General features: G+C 41.8%; 1 protein-coding gene across 1 annotated transcript in view; it reads left to right on the top strand.

Annotated features, from left to right (window-relative positions):
• Window positions 1-23,947, top strand: part of gmeb2 (glucocorticoid modulatory element binding protein 2) — a 67,808-nt gene that overhangs the window by 17,207 nt on the left and 26,654 nt on the right. The window contains exons 2-4 of the mRNA XM_072556580.1: window positions 4,789-4,964; window positions 15,471-15,562; window positions 23,692-23,822. Coding sequence (XP_072412681.1) covers window positions 4,834-4,964; window positions 15,471-15,562; window positions 23,692-23,822 — 354 coding nt within the window. The 5' untranslated portion in view covers window positions 4,789-4,833. The remainder of the gene's footprint in view (window positions 1-4,788; window positions 4,965-15,470; window positions 15,563-23,691; window positions 23,823-23,947) is intronic.

The following is a 23,947-nucleotide window of genomic DNA, read 5'->3' as shown; positions in this document are numbered from 1 at the left end:
ATGTCCTGTACAGCCACAACATGACTTCCCAACTCTTGTATTCAATACTCTGACCAATAAAGGAAAGCATACCAAACACCTCCTTAATTATCCTCCTTCACTATCCTATCTCCCTGTGACTCCACTTTCAAGGAGCTATGAACCTGCACTCCAAGGTCTCTTTGTTCAGCAACACTCCCTAGGACCTTACCATCAAGTGTATAAGTCCTGCTAAGATTTGCTGTCCCAAAATGCAGCACTTCACATTTATCTAAATAAAACTCCATCTGCCATTTCTCAGCCCATTGGTCCATCTGATCAAGATCCTGTTGTAATCTGCGGTAACCTTCTTTGCTGTCCACTACATCTCCAATTTTGGTGTCATCAGCAAACTATGCTAACTATACCTCTTATACTCCCATTCAAATCATTTATATAAATGATGAAAAGTAGTGGACCCAGCACCGATCCATGTGGCACTCCACTGGTCACAGGCCTCCAGTCTGAAAAACAACCTTCCACCACCACCTTCTACCTTTTTGAGCCAGTTCTGAATCCAAATAGCTAGCTCCCTCTGTATTCCATGAGATCTAACCTTGCTAACCAGTCTCCCATGGGGAACCTTGTCGACTGCCTTACTGAAGTCCATATAGATCACTTCTACCGCTCTGCCCTCATCAATCCTCTTTGTTCCTTCTTCAAAGAACACAATCAAGTTTCTGAGACATGATTTCCCATGAACAAAGCCATTTTGACTATCCCTGATCAGTCCTTGCCTTTCCATGTACATGTACATGTACATCCTGTCCCTCAGGATTCCTTCCAACAACTTGCCCATCACTGATGTCAGGTACACGGGTCTATAGTTCCCTGGCTTGCCCTTGCATTTCTTAAACAGTGGCACCACGTTAGCCACCTTCCCGTCTTTTCTGTTGTTATAGTATTTTGTCCTTGTTTTAACCGAGGCTGTAATAACGTCAGGAGTTAAGTGTCCCTGCTAGAACCCAAATAGTGTGTTAGTGAGCAATTTATTGCCAGCAAGTCTGGCTTGATAGTATTATTGACATCTTTCCATCATTTTACAAGCAATCAGATGTAGGCTGATAGAATAGTAATTGGCTGGATTGGATTTGTCCTGATTTCAGTGTACTGGACATAGCTGGGCAATATTCCAGGTAGTTAGGAAGATGCCAATGTTGCAGCTGTACTGAAATTGCTTGGCTAGTTTGGAAATTGTGTCAAGTTTGGAATAATGGATCTTCAAATACTATTGAAAAAATATTGTAAGGTCCATAACTTTTGTGGTATCCTGTAGAATGAATCAATTGAGTTGAAGATTAGCACCTTTGGAGCTATGGACCTCTGGAGTGGCTGAGACAGATCATCCACCTGGCACTTCTGACTGAAGACTGTTGTGTTTACTTCAGCTGTATGTTTGTACTGATGTGTTAGACTCAGTCATTATTGAGGTTAGGGATATTTGTGGAGCCTCTTACTCATAGAGTCAGAGAGATATACATCACAGAAACAGACCTTTTTGGTCCTACATGTCCATGCCGACCAGATATTTGAAATAAATCTAGTCCCGTTTGGCAGCATTTGTCCCATATCTCTCTAAAACCTTCCTGTTTTAAATGTTGTAATTTAAATGTTATGACTTTTAAATGTTGTAATTGTACCAGCCTCCACCACTTTCTCTGACAGTTCATTCCAAACATTAACCACCATCCTGAATGAAAATGTTGCCCTTGGGTCCCTTTTTATATTTTTCCCTTCTTACCTTAAACCTGTGCCCTCTAGTTTTGGATTATCCCACTTTGGGGAAACAACCTTGTCTATTAACACTACTCATTCCCCTTATGATTTATAAACTTCGATAAGGTTACCCCTAAGCCTCTAACACTCCAGGGAAAATAGTCCCAGTCTATTCAGCCTCTCCCTTTCGCTCTAACCCTCCAAACCTGGCAATATCCTTATAAATCTTTTCTGAACCCTTGCAAGTTTCACAACTTCCTTTCCATGGCAGGGAGAGCAGAACTGCATGCAGTATTCCAACAGTCACCTAACCAATGTCCTATACAACCTCAACATGACCTCCCAACTGCTGTACATATTGCAGCGACTAATAAAGGTAAGCATACCAAATGCCTTTTTCACCATCCTTTCTACCTGTGACTCAATTTTCAAGGACTATGAACCAACACTCCCTTGTTGGTTCTGTCACCATCTTCCACACATTCCTCTAACAGCCATGTCCTTTCATCCAAGTGATGCTCAAAGTGGTGGAGAGCTGATACATCAGATGACGAATGGTTAACAGCATAAAGTTTCCTTGCCCCTGTTTGATCTGATACCCTTGTGATGACCTGACGTCATGGGGTTTGAACACAATGTTGAGGCTGCTGAGGGCAACTTGCTATTTACTCTGTACCACTGTGCTGGCCTCCGGTTGCTCTGTCCTGTTGGTGAGACAGGACATAGCCAGGAATCATGATAGTGGTATCAGAAATATTGTGTGTAAGGTGTGATTTTGAATATGACTTTACTCACTCGTTTAACCGAGCGCATCACTGTTTAACCGGTGTTTATTGCCTATCCCTAGTTGTCCTTGAGAAGATGGTGGTGGGTTACAGTATTGAACTACTGCAGCCCATGTGCTCTATCCACAATGCCATTAGGGAGGGAATTCCAGGATTTTGATCCAGTGAAAGTGAAAAAATGGCGATGTGTTTCCAAGTCAGAATTGTGAGCGGTTTGGAAGAGAAGTTGCAAGTGATGGTGTTCCTATGTACCTGCTGCTCTTGTTCTTCCAGATAGAAATGATTATGGGTGTGGAAGGTGCTGTCGAAGAATCTTTGGAGAATTTCTGCAGTGCATCTTGTAGTATACATAGCTGCTACTGAGTGTTGGTGGTGGAGGGAATGCATGCTTCTGGATGTGATGCCACTTAAACGGGTTGCTTTGTTTTGGATGGCATCAAGCTTCTTGAGTGTTACTGGAGTTGCATCCACTCAGTCAAGTGGGAATACTCCATCACACTCCAGACTTGTGCCTTGCAGGTGGAGTACCAGCTTTGGAGACTCAGGAGGTGAGTTGCCTGCCATAGTATTCCTAGCCTCTGACCAGGTTTTGTGGCCACTGTATTTATAAGGCAAGTCCAGATGAGTTTCTAGTCAATGGTTTCTGATCAGCCTGTTGCTTGACTAGGTTGTTTGATAGTATTCTAAATTTCAGGAAAAACCCCAAGACTAGTGAGACATTGGTCGTCGAATGACAGAAGTGTCATGAATTGAATGGTATCTGAGGTTTATTATGTCTTGGTATACACATGTAATTTAAAGATATATTCACTGACCTTGGCCATTCTTCATTTTGTTAAACTTCTTATGGTACTGCATACAGCTTCTCAGGCTTTGCGTCTGGCATTGAACTCCATGCCGATCTGCTCTCTCTGGGTCAAAATATTTTTTGTTTCAACAACTCCTTTTGAGATTTCTAAAGGGCTGTATTTTTGATTTTATGGGCTATGTTTTATTTTAAGGGGCTATCTTTTTATTCTTACTAACACTTTTATTGGATGAGATGCAGTTACGTAGTAACATTGCTCTCAATGTTTGTGTTGATATATGGGGTATTTGAACTCGTAGAACTAGAATTGATCAATGTTCTCCACAATTATCAGTCCACCATGATCCTTACAACTACAGTGCACAAGGAAAACGTAACATTCCTGGACACTACAGAATTTAAATTTGCAGAAGACACTGACCATAAGTTATCAACAAATACATGACATATACTTTGTAAAAAGCATGTTAATTTGGAAGGAACACACTACATGTAACTTAAAAGTTTTTGCCATTCCCAGTTAACTAGGTTCCATTAGTAACAGGCTTCCCTTGGCAGCCTCTCTCCCCTTCCCCTTTGCAGTCATTGGCTTCTTCCCCTTCCTATAGGCAAACTGTCTATTAAAATATTAATATTAATAAATCTAAGGTACTGTATATGTTGTGAACTGTGATCTCAACCTAGCCCACCATTTTAAATAAGTTATGCACATATTCATCCAAGTCCCTGTACTCCTGCATGCCTTTCAGATTGTACCCTTTACTTACTATTTTCTGTTCATCATCTTCCTGCCAAAATGCATAACCTTTATACTGCTCCATATTGAACTTTGACTGCCACCGATTCACCAACTCCAGTTTAGGTCTTCCTCAAATTCTGCACTGTTCCAACAGTTACAATGTTTCTTCCTTGGTAAATCTCAAGGATTTGGAAATATGCACAAGGATGATTGAAGGCAGTATGAATGAACAATGATAAAATGTGAACTGGTCTCATGGAACAGGAAGTGAGGGCAGCAGAGAATAAAACCGAGTGAAGAATGATTGTACGTAGTGTGGCCAACCCTCAGTATGAGGATGGATGAAAGACGAGGCAAACGTCTGTGGACCTATCATCAAATTTTCCCACCTACGATTTCTCTGTCAGCCCTGCTCTCCTAAAGTAGAAACATCAGAGAATCAGCAGCATTGACGCATGTTGAAAATCTTCAAGTTATCAATTGTCTGCTGCTGCTTAGATCTATGCAAGTTTATAGTTTGTGCCCCATCACATGGCTACCGATTAACTAGTTAAAATAACTAAATTATGGCTCATGAGTATCTTGCAAAGCCTGAGGCTGAAGAATCATTTGACAATGAAACATAAACATTAGTCTGTTCTTTGATTAGTTACTTCAAATTATGTTCGTAATGTAGTTTTTCATAAACTTAGTAATTTGTTGAACTTATGCTTTCTTTTTAGCTGGACAAACTTCTGTGATCAACTTTCTTAGAGTTTACTGCAGCTATGGCTACTCCTGATGTCAGTGTTCATGTGGAGGAGGTGGTTGTCGTGACAACACCTGACACCCCATCAGATGGAAATGCAGTTGAAGATGTTAAGACCGTTTTAGTAGACTTCAAATCAACCCAGCCGAGGTAGGGAAACATACCATACATTAAAGTGTTTAATTAATGAAATCATAGATCTTAACATGTTTCCAGATTCTCCAAACAATAATGGCTTAATGCAGTTTTACATTTGGGTAACAATTGACATTATTGCAACCCAATTATATCAGTTACTTTTCTTTAAAAGGAAGATGTTAATTTTTGTCAGAACTGTGAGGACAGTACTCAGCTTAAGGCTGGGTTTTCTTTAAAAGGAATTGATAAATTCAGCTGTACAACTGCGAATCCTTTGTCTTTATGGATGTTGATTGTGTCATACATATGGGAAACCAGATAGGATTGATAGGAGATTTATAAACACATTACTTTTCTGAATGGAAATTTACTTTTCAATTGATCAAAATGAATCCTAGAGATCATACTAACAATGACAATAATGTCATGGTTGTGGGTATGTTCGCCGAGCTGGGAAGTTGATTTGCAGATGTTTCCTCCCCTGTCTAGGTGACATCTTCAGTGCTTTGGAGCCTCCTGTGAAGCGCTGCTGTACTGTGTCTTCTGGAATTTATTTGGTTCCATTCCTACTGCTTCCAGTTGCCGGTTCTTGTTGTTCATTGTAGTGGCCGGTATTTTGGGTCGAGGTCAATGTGCTCGTTGATAGAGTCCATGAATGAGCGCCATGCTTCTAGGATTTCTTTGGCTGTCCCATATTTAGCTTGTCCTATGATCGTTGTGTTCTCCCAGCCGAATTTGTGGTCTCTGTCATCTGTGTGTATGGCTACTAGGGACAGCTGGTCATGGTATTTAGTGGCTGGTTGGTGTTCATTTCTACATAATCAGAGTACCAACGGACAAGGGTAGAATGACTGTTATCGTGGACAAGAGTGAATATATTCAGAAAGCAGAGAAACTACTTGCAGATACTGACACTTACCTACAGAGGGAGTTTGATGCCATGACACAGCAAACCAGTAGAATAAATAACACACTATGTAACCTTCAAAAAAAGGGACTAATAACCAGGATTGACCTGTAAAGGATGAAGCCAGAAAGCAATAACACATCAAGATTTTATGGATTACCCAAAGTACACAAACCAGACATACCACTTTACCACTTTGCCACATTTGTGACACTGCCGGAACGCCATCACATAAACTGGCAAAAGAACTCCCAACAAAAACGAAAACATCTTATCAGCAGATCAGAAAACTCTCTACAATCGTCACAGGAATTCTTAGACAACATCAAAAACATCAACATAAACAAGCCTGAAGCAATGGTCTCATTTAATGTAATGGCACTGTTGACCTCAATTGGCAAAACTCTAGCCAGAGAGACAATAGCCAACCTCCTGGACAGGCAGAACAGAGAACACAACGGGGAAACCTATCAATGAGGACAGCCTGCTCAAACTACTAGACCCCTGTGCCTGATGACACACTTCTCATTCAGTAACCAAATATATGACCAGATCAGTGGAACACCTATGGACTCGCCATCCCTGGGCTCACAGGACAAGCAGTGATGTAAAGATTGGAAATAACAGCCTTACCCCAAATCTAGCCCAAACTCTGGTTCAGATACATGGATGACACTTCTGTTCTCATTAAGATAACAAATATCAAAAACCCATCGGATCATCAACACCATGCTCTCGGGGATCAGATTTACAAGAGAGGAGGAAACCGACAGTCAACTCTCATTCCTGGATGTGATGGTACAAAGAACACACAACAATGATTGCACCACAGAAGTGTCCAGGCAAGCCACACACACTGACCAGGTCCTGAATTACAACAGCAACCACCCAAACACATACAAAAGAAGCTGCCTTAGGACCCAGTTCAAAAGGGCTACAACACCCTGCAGCACTCCTGATCTACGAAGGAAAGAAGAAGAACACCTGTTCAGGGTCTTTGCCATGTATGGATATCCTCACAATTGCATCCTCCTATCCCTAACAGTCAAACAACTTGACGAGGACATGCCATGACCTAACTCACTAGCCACGCTATCTTACATTAAAGACCTTCTCAGAACTGACGGCCAGACTTCTGCGACCACTGGGATTCATGAGAGTGCAAGAATAAATAGCCACATTCAGACAATGACTGTCAAGGACAAAAGACCCTATACCCATCATGTGCAAGACTGATGTAACTTCCAAGATTCCATGTAAAGACTACATGAAACACTATACAGGGCAAACATGCAGACAACTAGCAATCCACATTTGCGAACACCAACTAGCCACTAAAGGTCACAACTAACTATCCCTAGTAGCCATACACACAGATGACAGGGATCACAGATTCAACTGGGACAACACAATGATCATAGGATAGTCAGGGAATTCCTAGAAGCACCCATGCACTCTATAAGCAAGCACTTTTTAAGGGGAAATTGTTAGATGGCTGAGTGGAAGTTTGCTAGGTGTAAAAAGGTGGAAAAGTTTATTACAATGCCACATTGAAGATATGTGGATTGTTCCATTTAATTTGAAAGAGTTGTAACTCAGCTGCAGGTGGAATGAATTGCTCCATAAAAGTGAGGTGAAAACGAATATGGCCTCATTCAGTGTGGTCACCTGGTCCTTTTAATCTTGACTGCAGTAAGACACAAGTTTGCTGGTATATTGAGGAAGTGAATGGTAAGTATGCTGCTAATGTTGCACACATTTCTTATGAAGCATACCATCAAGCATACCAGAAATCCAGGTTGGGAATTTCTAAACCCTCTACGAAGTACAATTTCACACGACTGTTTTCTTTTTGAAATTATCTTTCTTTATGCCTGGTGGTGCAACTTTCTTGCATGTATTGATGGTAGATGTGGAAAAGCAAACAGATGCTGTGACTGAGAACTAAAATTACATCTTTCCCATTAGAGCATTCATTTAGGGATCAGCAGCTGTAGATGCAGAGTGAAGCCCTTTTCTCTAAAATAGCAGTCACTATAGATTGCTATTAACTGATGACATTATGTCTGCCTTTGCAGAAACAACTAGTGCATGAAGAACAATACAGTAATATTCTGTAAAAATGTAACAACAATACTACCAACATTTAGATATGAAATTCTCTCAAGGTATTTCACAGGAGAGTTTGGAAACAAAATTTCACAAGGTTTGGTAAGGTTCTCTGGAGTGTTGCTGAACAAAGACCTTGGAGTGCAGGTTCCTAGCTCCTTGAAAGTGGAGTCGCAGGTAGATAGGATAGTGAAGAAGGCGTTTGGTATGCTTTCCTTTATTGGTCAGAGTATTGAGTAGAGGAGTTGGGAGGTCATGTTGGGCAGTACAGGATATTGGTGAGGCCACTGTTGGAATATTGTGTGCAATTCTGGTCTCCTTCCTATAGGAAAGATGTTGTGAAACTTGAAAGAGTTCAGGAAAGATCTACAAAGATGTTGCCAGGGTTGGAGGATTTGAGCAATAGGGAGAGGCTGAACAGGCTGGGGCTGTTTTCCCTGGCGCATTGGAGGCTGAGGGGTGACCTTATAGAGGCTTACAAAATTGAGGGACATGGATAGGATAAGTAGACAAAGTCTTTTACCTGGGGTCGGGAGTCCAGAATGAGAGGGCATAGATTTAGGGTGAGGGGGGAAAGATATAAAAGAGACATAAGGGGCAACTTTTTCATGCAGAGGGTGGTACGTGTATGGAATGAGCTGCTGGAGGAAGAGGTGGAGGCTGGTACAGTTGCAACATTTAAGAGGCATTTGGATGGGTATATGAATAGGAAGGGTTTGGAGGGATATGGGCCTGGTGCTGGCAGGTGGGACTAGATTGGGTTAGGATATCTGGTCGGCATGGATGGGTTGGACCAAAGGGTCTGTTACCATGCTGTACATCTCTATGACTCTAAGTTATATAATGACATATTAGGACAATTTGTTAAAAGCTTGGTCAAAGTGATTAATTTTAAGACCATGAGAAATAGGAACAGGAATAGGCCATTTGGTCCCTCTAGTTCCGACATTCCTCGTTTCCACTTTCCTATCTTTTCCCCATTTGCCTCGTTCGTTGTCCATCTTAATCCGAATGCTTCATAAATAAAATATAAAGTCCTTAAGTTTGTACTGTTATGAAATTTCCCTTTGGCTTTTATGTGTCCTTGGTGCAATATAACATTCACAGATTCTGTTCTTTTTTTATTTACTGGTAACAATCAGCTCCATCACTAACTTGCATTCCTAACAAGGATTTCAGTGAGTCCCTCTCTCACTGCACACCCCAGGTCATCTCCTCTGCACAGAAGCTCTTCACCCACGTTCTCAAACAGACTCGCTACCACAGCCACATCTCCTTCCTCAGCACCTGCCTACAGAATCGACTGATCCCGCACGGACTCCAGACTACGTTCCGACCAACAAAATTTGGACCCAACCAGGACAACCACTACCTACAACAAATCTGAAGCCTCCAGCAACAGACCTTCCTCCAGATCCTCCGTTCCATGCTTGCAGCCATGCGCCGCTACCTACATTCCCTGCAATTAGACCTACCCCAGCTCAGGACAACACTCGCACAGACCTGTAAAGGACCTCTACTGTTCTTAGTCCACAGAAGAATCCATACACTAAACAAACAGTTCTTCGTAGCCATATCGGAAATTAAAGACAGTAAGTACCAAAAACTTTCGTGTACTTACCCCCACACTCTGGGTTCCTCAACTGTTCCAGAATCTTCCATCGGCCTCCGATTCCTGTCCGGTGCCATTAACCACGCGGCCGCTGCAGTGCCCGCGGCAGCAACCGCCGCCGAGGACAATGATGTTACTTCCGCCCCCACCGACCTCGCAGCCTCCGCGAACGCTGCCCAGACAACCGCTTCCACGATCGCCGCCCAGACAACTGCCTCCACGATCGCCAGGAAGACCATTGCCAACAGATTTGCGGCCTCCGCGGCTATCGAGAATAACACAGTCTCTGTCGTCGCCACAGCCACTCCCGCCCCCTGGGTTGCCGCAGCCACTTCAGCCCCCAGTGACATCACTAACCTGCACGACCACAGCGCCGCATGTGTCTCCGCCCCCACGCTGATCTGCGACACCACGCTTAACTCCACCCCCACGCCGATCTCTCTCACCATGCCTAACCCCGCCCCATGCCGATCTCCGTCACCACGTCTAACCCCGCCCCCACGTCGATCTCCGTCACGTCTAACCCTGCCCCCATGCCGATCTCCGTCACCACGTCTAACCCCGCCCCCACGTCGATCTCCGTCACGTCTAACCCTGCCCCCACGCCGATCTCTGTCACCACGCCCAACTCCGCCCCCACGCCCAACTCCGCCCCCACGCCAATCTCCGTCCCCAACTCCGCCCCCACTCCCAGCTCCAGCCCCACACCAGGTCCTAACTCCCAGCCCTGCCGTGTTTTCACCATCCCTCCAGATCTACCCCTCTCTGAGGATGAAAGATCAGTCCTCAGCAGAGGCCTCACCTTCATTCCCCTACGCTCTTGGATTAACGAGTTCAACATGCGGTGTGACATCGAACAATTCTTCCGCCGCCTTCGCCTCTGTGCCTTCTTCTCCAACCAACATTCTCACCCACCCTCTGACGACCCTTTCTCCCGCCTCCAACACACCCCATCTACCTGGACACCCCGTGCTGGCCTCTTACCCGCCCTCGATCTCTTCATAGCCAACTGCCACCACGACATTAACCGCCTCAACTTCTCCACCCCTCTCACCCACTCCAACCTCTCACCCTTGGAACGTGCAGCCCTCCACTCCCTCCGTTCCAACACCAACCTCACCATCAAACCAGCAGACAAGGGAGGCACTGTAGTAGTTTGGCACACTGACCTTTACACCGCTGAGGCTAAACGCCAGCTCGCAGACACCTCCTCCTACTCCCCCTTGACCATGACCCCACCTCCCACCACCAAACCATCATCTCCCAGACCATCCATAACCTCATCACCTCAGGGGATCTCCCATCCACCACCTCCAACCTCATAGTCCCACAACCCCGCACCGCCTGTTTCTACCTCCTGCCCAAAATCCACAAATCTGACTGCCCCGGCCGACCCATTGTGTCAGCCTGCTCCTGCCCCACCGCACCCATCTCTGCATACCTCGACACGGTCCTGTCCCCCTTAGTTCAAGAACTCCCCACCTACGTTCGGGACACCACCCACGCCCTCCACCACCTCCATGATTTTTGCTTCCCTGGTCCCCAACGCCTTATCTTCACCATGGACATCCAGTCCCTGTACACCTCCATCCCCCATCACGAAGGACTCAAAGCCCTCCGCTTCTTCCTTTCCCGCCGTACCAACCAGTACCCTTCCACCGACACCCTCCTTCGACTGACTGAACTGGTCCTCACCCTGAACAACTTCTCTTTCCAATCCTCCCACTTCCCCCAAACCAAAGGAGTAGCCATGGGCACCCGCATGGGCCCCAGCTATGCCTGCCTCTTCGTAGGATATGTGGAACAGTCCATCTTCCGCAGCTACACTGGCACCACCCCCCACCTTTTCCTCCGCTACATCGATGACTGTAACGGCGCTGCCTCGTGCTCCCACGAGGAGGTTGAACAGTCCATACACTTTACTAACACTTTCCACCACGACCTCAAATTCACCTGGACCATTTCAGACTCCTCCCTCCCCTTCCTAGACCTTTCCATTTCCATCTCGGGTGACCGAATCGACACAGACACTTACTATAAACCAACCGACTCCCACAGCTACCTAGACTACATCTCCTCCCACCCTGCCCCCTGTAAAAACGCCATCCCATATTCCCAATTCCTTCGTCTCCGCCACATCTGCTCCCAGGAGGACCAGTTTCAAAACCATACCACCCAGATGGCCTCCTTCAAGGACCGCAATTTCCCCCAGACGTAGTCGATGATGCCCTCCACTGCATCTCTTCCACTTCCCGCTCCTCCGCCCTTGAGCCCCGCCCCTCCAACCGCCACCAGGACAGAACCCCACTGGTCCTCACCTACCACCCCACCAACCTCCATGTCCAGTGTATCATCTGCCGTCATTTCCGCCACCTCCAAACAGACTCCACCATCAGGGACATATTTTCTTCTCCTCCCCTATCAGCATTCCAAAAAGACCACTCCCTCCGTGACTCCCTCGTCAGGTCCACACCCCCCACCAACCCAACCTCCACTCCCAGCACCTTTTCCCTGCAACCGCAAGAAATGCAAAACTTGCGCCCACACTCTTTCCCCCCCCCCCCCCCCCCCCCTCCCACCCACCCAACCTTACCTCCCTCCAAGGCCCCAAGGGACACTTCCATATCCGCCACAAATTCACCTGCACCTCCACACACATCATCTATTGCATCCGCTGCACCCTATGTGCCCTCCTCTATATTGGGGTGACAGGCAGCCTACTTGCGGAACATTTCAGAGAACACCTCTGGGACACCCGGACCAACCAACCCAACCACCCCGTAGCCCAACACTTCAACTCCTCCTCCCACTCCACCAAGGACATGCAGGTCCTTGGACTCCTCCATCGCCAGACCATGGCAACATAACGGTTGGAGGAAGAGCGCCTCATCTTCCGCCTGGGAACCCTCCAACCACAAGGGATGACCTCAGATTTCTCCAGTTTCCTCATTTCCCCTCCCCCCACCTTGTCTCAGTCAAATCCCTTGAACTCAGCATCTTCTTCCTGACCTCTCCGCCCCCACCCCACTCCGGCCTATCACCCTCACCTTGACCTGCCTCCCACCTATCACATTCCCAACGTCCCTCCCCCAAGTCCCTCCTCCCTACCTTTTATCTTAGCCTGCTGGACACACTTTCCTCATTCCTGAAGAAGGGCTGATGCCCGAAACGTTGATTCTCCTGTTCCTTGGATGCTGCCTGACCTGCAGCGCTTTTCCAGCAACACATTTTCAGCGCTGCATTCCTAACTTCTCCATTACCTTTGATTTTCTAATTTTTCATGCAACTGAACCCATCCCTTCTATTTAGTTAGAAACCTCTGTGCTTTAAGGAACAATGTAAAGGAAGTAGAAATTTGTTCAGGCAGCAGGGTGCAGAAAATGAATTCCTGTCCTTGGGGACTATTAATCTGATAATTTGGTTATTAATTGTGGATGTTATGACCAGGTGAGGAAGGTCATGGCTTTTTTTCTGAATTTTCCTTTTTTGTTAGCATGGAACAATTTATTTTTGATCTGGTAAATTTAGTTTAGTTGGAGCAGAATTAATTCGAAGTTTTTTTGGCTAAAAGAGAATGGAGTTTTGTTATCAGAAGAAATAAACTACGATAACAAACACTCATTCAAAACACAGGTTGCCCCTCCTCTTGCTGCCTTCTTTGTACCTAGTACAGAGAGGGAGATGAAGACAGGTGCGCCTCATTTTTTTTAAATCTAGTTGAGTTACAAGAATCTAAGTCCCAACTGTTTAGCTGCTATTTAGGTTCCTTAGAAGTGGTGAAGTTTGCAGATACTCTTGATTTCTCAGTCATTTGAGGTTTTTCCAAGATTTGTTTTCCCACCAGCACTTGTTTGCTTAGGTTCAGGGAGAGGGAACTTCCCTCATTCTATTGTTTTCAGACTATATTTTTTTCTCTGACCTTTGTTGCTCAAAGAAAACTACTGAATTATGGTGTGTTTGTATGTATGCTGTCTAACTCCATATGTTTTTTTCAAACTCCGCAGGTAACTTTTCATGAGCAATATATACATTAGTTATACTAGTGTGAGTCCGAGATATGAATTTCTTGACAATTTTGAGTCTCAATGCCTGTTTTTAAAAATGGTAATATTGAGAGATAACAGTTTTTTTTGCTATTCCATGTAAGTTGCCTGGGCTTGTCAGTTGATAAAAGAAGCCATTTTCAGTCATCAGTATTCTTTTTAAAAAAAAGCTTTAATCCATTAAAGTCTTTGGTGTTAAGGTCAAATGAGGGAAGGCCAAAATTGGATAGCACAGATTTTTTTTAATCTCCGAGGGCTGAACTGAAGGGGATTCAAAGAATGGTTTCTTACCGTCAGAATGTTCACCTGCCATAGGACTCTGGAATACTGATGCATCAATGGAAAATAAGACAGGAGCACACTGTCCCTCCACTCGCAATTAGAAATTCCTTTGAAAACGTATCATTTGCATAAACATGGCTTTTAACAAAAGTAAACTTGTACTATTTTATGTACATGAAAATGTGTAGTAACAAGCTCAGTTTCCTGATTCCTGTCTATTTCCTATAACATCAGCGTTCATCATATTGGGGTTTAGGAATCATTTAATATTTGTTATTGAAAGCAATGCAGTCTTGCTGTATGGATTACTTTAGTCATTTGTGTTTAGGTAGCAATAATGCTTCCAACAAATACATACTATCAGCCATAGTATACTCGGAGAAGCTGGGAACTGTAGAGTAACTTGGACTGTGTTCTCAAAGAATGTACATTGTTCACGCCTCAGAGTGAAATAAGTTTGGAAAATGATAAAAGATGTTTTTCCTTGCTATAAGGGAAGGCATTACTATGCGGTAGCTGGGCTATAGTGCATATATTACAAATCCTTTATATCTGTTTTGTTTTCTGTAACTTCCAACTGGAAATGTTTGCCCTTGAAATACATACCTGGTGTGGAATGTATTCTGAAAATATTAAGACTGTTAGTCAAATTGAATGGAGCATGCTGTCTTGGAAATGTTAAAGTTTCTTCGAAATGCAGTAATATTCAAGCCAAAATGTTTTCCTAGTGTTTTGTGTACAAATGTTATGAATAAAGTACATGATTGGGAAAAAAATACTCAATAAAGCAACATCTTATTGTTTATTTCAAATAATATAGATTTAGTGCCACATTTAATATTGTTTATTGTTCATAATTGGCTCAATTGCTTTTTTGAGACGATTCTGTTAAGTACAAATGATTAAGACCTTGACACAAACGATGAAAATATCTTTGATTATTAGATGGTTGGTGATGGTTGTAAAATTTGACTTTTAATTTCACATAGTAGTCATGTTTAAAATATTTTCCGAGATACAATAAGTCCAAATTTTGTATCATTTGAGATAAGCTTGTGTAAAGTGGTAATGATTAAACAAATTTTGTAGTACTGTTTTTGGGTCAACTTGTTAAAGACTTCTGCTCTGGGAAAATTTTGCCAATGTTGACAATCCTTATCAAATTGAGGCATTTGCAGTTGTGATATAGCTCAGCTCGCTAAGTAGTAATGCCTTTCACTATAGCATAGAGAAAAAGTCTTTAATGTACTGAGTTTGAGGACAGACCTCTGACCTGAAGACACTGCAATACCCAGGCCTCCTGTGACATAATTTAGTGATAAAAACATAACACTAAAAAATTAGCCATATTGTATACCATTTATTTAAAATGATTATTCATTCATCTTTAACTTTTAAAAGAACAGATGAATTAAATGGGGAACATCTGTCATTGGAATTCTGTATAGCACATTAAGTACAGATTATCACATAGTTATATAAATAACATTTTTATTCATGCTATTAATGTTAGTTGGTTGTAATACTCCTGATACTAACAACATTCTTTGTTTCTGATTGAGCAGTGGAGGATTAAGTGACGACAGTATGGACTCTGTCAACACCCCTGGAGCCTATTCATCTTCCTCCACATTAATCCAGAAAGGTGATGTTATTGGTAAGTGGAAAGACTGCATTCAGTGAGTAATGGATAATAATACGTTGTGGCAATAATTGTGATTTAGACTTAAAACCTATTTTGTCTATTCTTGCTTTTAAGAATTAGAAGTAAATGTAAATCTGAACAATGATAGTGAAAGAGTGGCTAAATTAGCATTGCATCTTTTATGGTAAGGAGTAAACTTGCATCCCTCTGAAAGTAACTTAAAAACTCAATGTGGAACACCAATTGCATCTGAGGGACATTGCAATGTATAGAACAATATTTTTAAATATTTCTTCTGGATTTTAGCTTTGCAGTTCTTCAAAATTGATGTTTCACTTGTTAAACCCCAATTTACTTGTGTGTCATCTAGAAGAACTTCAATTCCTGATGTGCCCAGGAACAGCTGTTACATTTGTGGCACGGGATAGGCACATACTCTTCTAAGCATTCTGGTTGCTTTGGTGGCCTTTGCAGGGACAGTAGTTTATGTGCGTATGATGCCACATGACCTCTTGGAATAAGGGAAAAGAGGCTCTAGACGACAGAGGTTGTTAGCAAATTTCAGGCACTCAGGGTTGTGGAGAGGTCCTGAGGAGCTGAGAACGTGGTGTAAAGAGAAGGGAACAGGCGAAGACCTCATTTTGCAAAAATGCAGTAATTGGTTCTGAGGAGTCATTCAAGTTCTAGGAACTACTTGATAGCTGAGAGTGGAGGTAAAAGAAACCCAAAAGCAGTATTTGTTTGATAGAGCTGAGAAATATTAGAGCACAGAGAACCCTGGGTAATGCCAAAGAGCTGGAATTGTGCCAGTGAGGAGGTTATGGACTATCGACTCAGGACTCCCATGGAGTACAGGTTCCTAGCTCCTTGAAAGTGGAATCGCAGGTAGATAGGATAGTGAAGAAGGCGTTTGGTATGCTTTCCTTTATTGGTCAGAGTATTTAGTACAAGAGTTGGGAGGTCATGTTGCAGCTGTACAGGACATTGGTTAGGCCACTGTTGGGATATTGCGTGCGATTAGATTAGATTAGTGTGGAAACAGGCCCTTCTGCCCAACAAGTCCACACCAACCCGCCGAAGCGGGACCCACCCATACCCCTACATTTACCCCTTACCAGATAATTAGCATGGCCAATTCACCTGGCCTGCACATCTTTGGACTGTGGGAGAAAACCGGAGCACCCGGAGGAAACCCACGCAGACACTGGGAGAACGTGCAAACTCCACACAGTCAGTCACCTGAGGCAGGAATTGAACCCGGGTCTCTGGCGCTGTGAGGCAGCAGTGCTAACCACCGTGCCGCCCTTGGTCTCTTTCCTATCAGAAAGATGTTGTGAAACTTGAAAGGGTTCAGAAAAGATTTACAAGAATGTTGTCAGGGTTGGAGGATCTGAGCTATAGGGAGAGGCTGAACAGGCTGGGGCTGTTTTCCCTGGAGCATTGGAGGCTGAGGGGTGATCTTATAGAGGCTTACAAAATTAAGGGGCGTAAATAAGCAAAGTCTTTTACCTGGGGTCGGGGAGTCCAGAACTAGAGGGCATAGGTTTAGGGTGAGAGGGGAAAGATATAAAAGAGAACTAAGGGGCAACTTTTTCATGCAGAGGGTTCGATGTGTATGGAATGAGCTGCCAGAGGAAGTGGTGGAGGCTGATACAATTGCATCATTTAAGAGGCATTTGGATGGGTAAATGAATAGGAAGGGTTTGGAGGGATATGGGCCAGGTGCTGGCAGGTGGGACTAGATTGGGTTGGGATGTCTGGTCGGCATGGACGGGTTGGACCGAAGGGTCTGTTTCCGTGCTGTACATCTCTATGACTCTATGACCTGATCAATCCTTGAGGCAGTCCATGGTGGAATAACGTTTGAGGCTGTTCTGAAGTTATGCCGTTGAAAATGAATAGTTAGAATCTCTTCGAGGGAGATAAAGTTGAAATGAGATTTGGTGTCCCATTGTAGTATTACCATCTGGGTGCGTGCTGAGTAAACTAAGGAATCTCTCTTGGCTACATCTGCTATTTAGTGTACTCTGAGGGGTGTTTGTGTCAAACCATTTTATCTCGTTAGTTGTAGATTTCAGCTTAAAAAGTGTTTATATATTGTAGATTATTTTAATAGGGAGTTGGTTAGCTCAGTTGGTTGAATGGCTTGCAGTGCAAAGAGATGCCACGCATAGTTTTAATTTCCCACACCAGCTGAGGTTACCATGAAGGACTCTCCTTCTCAACCTCTCTTCTTGCTAGAGACATGGTAACCCTCAGATTAAACCAACACCAGTCATATCTGTCTCACAAGAGACCAGGCTGTGGGCTGGTAAGACTATGGCGAATTTACTGATACATTTAGATTATTAGACCTTTCTAACTTGACAATCCTGAAATATTGTAGTTGCTGGCCCATTGCCAGTTCATAACAAAATTTGCGGTCTCATTCAGGTTATAACAACTGTAATTGAATTATTTACATATTGAGTCAAGTGTTTGCAGTCTGTGTAAAAGAAACTGACAACTGTTTTAATTCCTCAGATAAAGTAATTCAACATAACTTATTTCTCAACAGAATATTTATTGTAGTTGCATTATTGATCACTCAGGGAACTGAAATGGGGAAAATGCAGACTTACACTCTGGGTTGTAATGAGTCTTTGGTCATTCAGTGAAAATTGCAACATTGTAACATTCACGGGTATAGAGAATTCCAAAGTTGCTAGGTGGCTACATTCTGTTTTGCCCTGTGTCAGCAGTGGGCTTTTTGTAACATTTTTATGATCACTCAGAATATTTCTGGGGTCGCAGACAGTTGAAGTAGACTCCCTGTTAGGAGGACTCATTTTAGTTGTCCTGAATGGAAGAAGTCTAGAGCAATTGGATGGATCTGTGCTGTTGGAACAAACTCAGGGAAAATTCTACGAATTAATAAGCAGCTAAGAATTGAGTCAGGGCTCTAATATCCTGGGGAGTTGTGAAAGTGAAAGGGTCACTGGTTGTCGTTCTGGGGAAGTCATGAGGGTTTTGGAAGAAGTCTACAAGCATTAATACTTCAGTGCAGCTGAGAGTGAGAATGTTGAAAAGTCTGTAAACAACATTTGTTTTGATGCATTATGATCGACCATATGACCTCTGTTTACTCCCATGATACTTCTGTGATTTTGTTAATGTAAATGATGAAGATGAGAGTTCAGGGAAAACCCATGGATAATCTTTAGGCTGGTGAAGCCTGCTGTGAGCAAAAAACCATCAAGAATGGGAGTAAAGGCTGGCATTTGGCCCATTGAGCCTGCTCACCATTCAATATAAAATGAATGATTCTGTATTTTACAACTACACTCTCTCATCACACCTTGAAGCCCTGAGAAGCTGGAGATAAATCAAATGTTTCAGTAGTGGATTGCAGTTATGGAGTCAAGGTGAGTGAATCCAGGACAGGAAGGTGATGCAGTCCATGACGGAATTGCTCTTAAAAGGAGTGACCAGCAAAAGTGAAGAATTGTAGTCCCTTGTAAAGTTCAATGAGATTTGATGACACGTTGTGTCATCAATGGTTGGGTAGGAGTTACTGAGAAATCTTTGGGATCTGTCCTGATCATATTTGCTATGATATCTGCTGTGGGGTGTAAAAATATTACCCATGTTAATCACATCAAATTTTAATTTCTTAGTGTTAGAAATATGGATTACATATATTTTAGATTGTATTAAAGTATTGTTGCTTGTTCAAAACCATGGAATGTTGTAGCTTTACTCTCTTAGTAAATCCCCTCGATAAAACCTTTTGCCATGATTTAAAAAAAATAGCATTATTGATCCCTAACTAGATTGTAACATGTTTTGGTCAATAGTGCCTGGAAATGTAGCATTAAGGCGGTGGTCTGTTCTGGAATCCTAACAGGTGAAATTTACTGATTTTTAAATGATGGGGTATCAAAGGGAATTTACGTACATATTTTGTGATTTTGAAATCTTAATAGCAGTAGTAGATGTACTTTATACTGCAGTGCTCTTGCATAAGAGAAAATTAGGTTACCAGATGACATGGCTGTCATCATGGGCAGTCAGTTAATCTGAACTTCAAGCTACCATCACTAAGTGACTTGATTTCATCATATACTTTGGCAAAGGAAGACCACTGATTAATCAAACAATCTTTCAACATAATTATATTCCTACAGCTTTTATAATGAAAATAGATTTAATCACATAGTGCTGGAATTAATAATGGCACTAGCAAAACTGCTAGTAAAATTTGGGCATTTCATTCACCATAAATGCTTCCTGAAGAAATTTTTTTCAAGCAAATTTTAGTTTTAGTAAGGTTTCCAAATAATACTAGTGTCATTATGTTTTTGGAACACATGTTTTCCCTGGATAATAAAACCACATCATGCTGTGGAAACATTTATTTGCCCTGCTATGTTATTTTACAGTGAACTACAAAGGGGGTATTTGCTTGTTGGTATCCTTTCTGTTTTGATGCATGGAATGGTGCATGGTGAACTCACCAGTGCTTGGCTAAAATGAATGGTCTTTAGAGATTTAAAAAAAAACTAAAATATGTCAGGAGCAAGGAGGAAGAAAGCAAATAAACAGTTTGAGTTTAATAGCAAATCAATAAATAATATATATAAAAATAGTTCGAGTTGGAAAAACAAAATTATTCACGGAGACGGCGAAACAAAGCAAGTGCAACAGTGTTGATAAGAAAGCTTATCTTTTTCTAGCACAGACACCCATGCAATAGAGAGATTCCAGTTTTTGTTGCTGTCTTAATAAGTGTTTTATTAGTGTCACAGTGAATAAACAGAAAACATCCAAGACAATTACCCCATTATAATAACTGGTGATGGTAGGGTTAAAATACCATGCATATTTCTGTGATGAAAACATTTGCCTCATATAATTAAGATTATATGTAAATTGCTAATAAGGACTGAAAAGTGGAGCTTCTCTTTGAATTTTGAAATGCTGTCATTTTCTCTGAATAGATATCCTAGAGAGTTGTGTGTACCAAGCCTACCTTCGTAGTCATGTTTAACTAACTTGTGTATTACATACAATATCCTGTGAGGGAGTTCGTTTAATCACACTTGAACATTATTGTGTGATTAAATAATTTTTTTATGGCTTATAGATTCCAAGTTCATATTTAAAAAGGAATATATAGATATATAAATGTTTGTAGATGTCTATAATTAACTTTTCCCTTGTATAATTTGTGTGGTGTTATATCTCTTTCCTTCAGTAATCGGTTTAGAAGCAGTACTCAGAATTATCGTGAACTGCAACTCTCCTTGGGAGACAGTAATTCTTTGACAATTGGAGCATAGTAAGTCTAGAATGACTTCAAACTCTTCATAAGCAATATGAAAACTAAAACCGTTCCAACCGTAACCAGATTATTTTCCATTTCAGTGTGAAGTCATGTTATTGAGGAGTCATTTTATTTATTAAGCTAAGAGTACTTTTTCTCAAACTTGGGAGAAATAGTTATTCTTAAAATGGAAGTAATAAGCTCCACCTTTTGGTGGATCATGTGTCTGAACAGTCAGGGTTCATTATTTGTTCTCTTTTTCTTACATTTACCTGTAATACTGGATGCAACCTGAAGGATGTGGTAGCATCCTTTTATTTAAAAAGTGTGGTCTCTTGATCTCAACCTTAACTGCCATGTTAGGATTTTGCTATTAAAGACTTTAAATCAAAACATCAATATTTTATAGTTTAAACCAGTATGTCTACATTTTTATAATGGGAGAAACCTATTTACTGACTGTAATAGATCCCATCAGTGGTGACATTGTGGCACATGTTGTCCTAGATTCATTTATCATTTTTTTATATTCAAAATTTGGATTTTTTCCCACTAAATTTAGCAGTGCTTCAGGTTATCATCTGCTGAATACTGATCTCATTGCCTGGTTCTTTAACTGCCCAGCTTTGGATCTCAAATTATAACTTATCCACACGACTTCCCAGTCTATATTTCAAAGTCACTCATTGATTTGTACATCAAATTTTAGTATTCAACTCAATACCTGCCCCCACCTATCACCAATCACTGACCGTCAGGCACCATGAAAATTCTCCTTCTCCTGTCATTTTCCTTCCCATATTATCATCACTGATTTCTAAATTTATGTTGTGACCTCTGATTTTTAAACACACATCCTCCTTAGCATTTCTATTTGGGGAGGCTAAACATTCCCAAACTTCTAAAGTATAGAAATTCTTTATAAACCATTAAACAGATAACAGTTATTACTAAACAAGTATGCTACACTACATTCTAAGTAATGTTATAAAGCAGAGTCCTTTTAGTCTCAAATATTGAACAGGCTTTCATTTTATTTTAATTTCCTTTTGTATTGATGGACAAATCTGGCATTAGGGCACCATACACCTAAAAATAAATCTGCATTTCATTAGCTTTACAGCTGTTAATGAAAACTAAGAGGTGATTTTCTGACTTAAAAGTATTAACAAGGCTTTTTGTATTTTAACTCGCCCTTTACATGTCTACAGGCAGCACATTGAAATCCTCAACAGGTTTTAAAAAATAGTCAGTCACACAGATGATAAAACAATATTGAACCATGTTACACAATAGCTAGAAATATATTAAAATCTTGAACTACTTGAATAATTCATGTAATCTAGATCTCACTTGCAGTGCCTTGTGCAGTATTATCAGACAGGCATCACCAATTATGTGGATTTCATACAGGCTGCACTACAAATCTACACACTTGCCTGGAACTTTAGTCAGGAATTTAGATGTGATCATTGCATTCAATAGCCCACATACTCAAAATATACATGGAAGGTGAGAGTGGATCTATCCCTAAAATCCCCAGACTGCCTTCGAAAATCCATTCACTGGGCTAACAAATCAGGCTCATGTTGCCACCCATTCATAGTACAGAAGGGAGGGTGTGTAGATGTTCCTGCAACTGCAGACTGGTTCTCTCCCGTGCAGGCTGCTGATGGGTTCATAGTGAACCTATTGGCTTGGGAGAGAAGCAGTCTGTAATTTGGGAATTTGTAGTGAGTGGTAGCAGTCTGTCAGGCTGGAGGAAGCAGAGTTGGGAATGGATAGTAAGGCTGGTGAACAAGTCCAGGAAGAGTAAGGAGGAGGGGTTTGGCTGGGGGCTAGATGGGTGGTTGCAGTGAGGATGCAAAATCGGGAGTAAGAAGCTGCAAAAGGAAATAAGACCCTGCAATAAGGAAGAAGTGTCTGCAGAAGGTGGAAAGAATCTGAAAGAGAGAGATGGCCTACAAAGGGTGGAAAGAATCTAGAAGTGGGCAGCAAGAGGGTAAAACAAAACTTTTCAATAAAGAATGCTCACTTAACTAGGAACAGAGAATCTGAAGTAATGGATTCCTTGCAAATTAGCACGGCGTCTTTAGATAAAAGCTGCAGGAGATCAAGAGATCTATATATGCAGTGTGGGTATAATTACATAAATTATTATTGAATTGTTTATTCCATTAAAAGTTGGGTTTATGTATTGTCACATTTAAAAATATCTTGTAGACTATGAAATACTGAAGATGCAGTGGCTGTGTTAGAGACAAAAATGCAATGGTTTAACTGTGATCTCACCAGTCTGTTGAAAGCATGTTTGGGACGGCTTTTTGTGTTTGAAAGTGTTTTTATTTGAAAAAAAAATTGTTGCTGTTGTATTTAGCCAATTTAAATACAGTAGTGTCTAGGAATTTAATATTCTCTTTGTGAATTGTTGCTTCAAGTTGAAAGGAACAGTGATTATTGGAAATATTTGTGCTTCCTCTAGTTTCTGCTTCTGTGTGCATCAAATCTCCCACATATTAACATAAATACAAAAGTTCACTAAGTGACCAATTGCTTGTACGAAGGAATTAGCATGACTGAGAAAGGAGCCACTAAAATCCAAAAAGTTGTCCCTGAAAATATAAAGTAAACCTTTTGAGGAATCTCAAAAGGAACTGTTGGGGTACTTTGAAAGGCTGGGTAAAATGAATAGGTTCAGTCCTGTACTGACTGGTGCAGGCTGAGTGAGAGCTGAATCAAATCTTTTATCTGAAATGATCTCTATTTTCCTCTCTACGAGGGCAACATTGTTCATGGTTTAATAAATTTGAAATATTTATTTGTTTGCTCTTTGTAGAGGTAAAAATTGCTGGAGAGGGAGATAATATAGAGCCAGAAATAATTTACCCTATAACCTGTGGAGAAAGTAAAGCGAACCTCATTTGGAAAAAGTTTGTTTGTCCTGGTATCAACATAAAATGTGTTCAGGTGAGTGTTCTGTTCTTGCTCTTTGATTAGAACCTTTTGTAGTAAAGTGCTAGAAAGGGAAAATTACACTTCTTTTGCTGGAACAGGCAAACACTTAACTTTAGAATAAGTGATAATGGTAGTTT

The sequence above is a fragment of the Chiloscyllium punctatum genome, chromosome 37 (assembly GCF_047496795.1).
Source record: "Chiloscyllium punctatum isolate Juve2018m chromosome 37, sChiPun1.3, whole genome shotgun sequence".
Taxonomy (NCBI): Eukaryota; Metazoa; Chordata; class Chondrichthyes; order Orectolobiformes; family Hemiscylliidae; genus Chiloscyllium; species Chiloscyllium punctatum.
The sequence above is the reverse complement of the archived record's forward strand: the minus strand, read 5'-3'. Positions and strand labels throughout refer to the sequence as shown.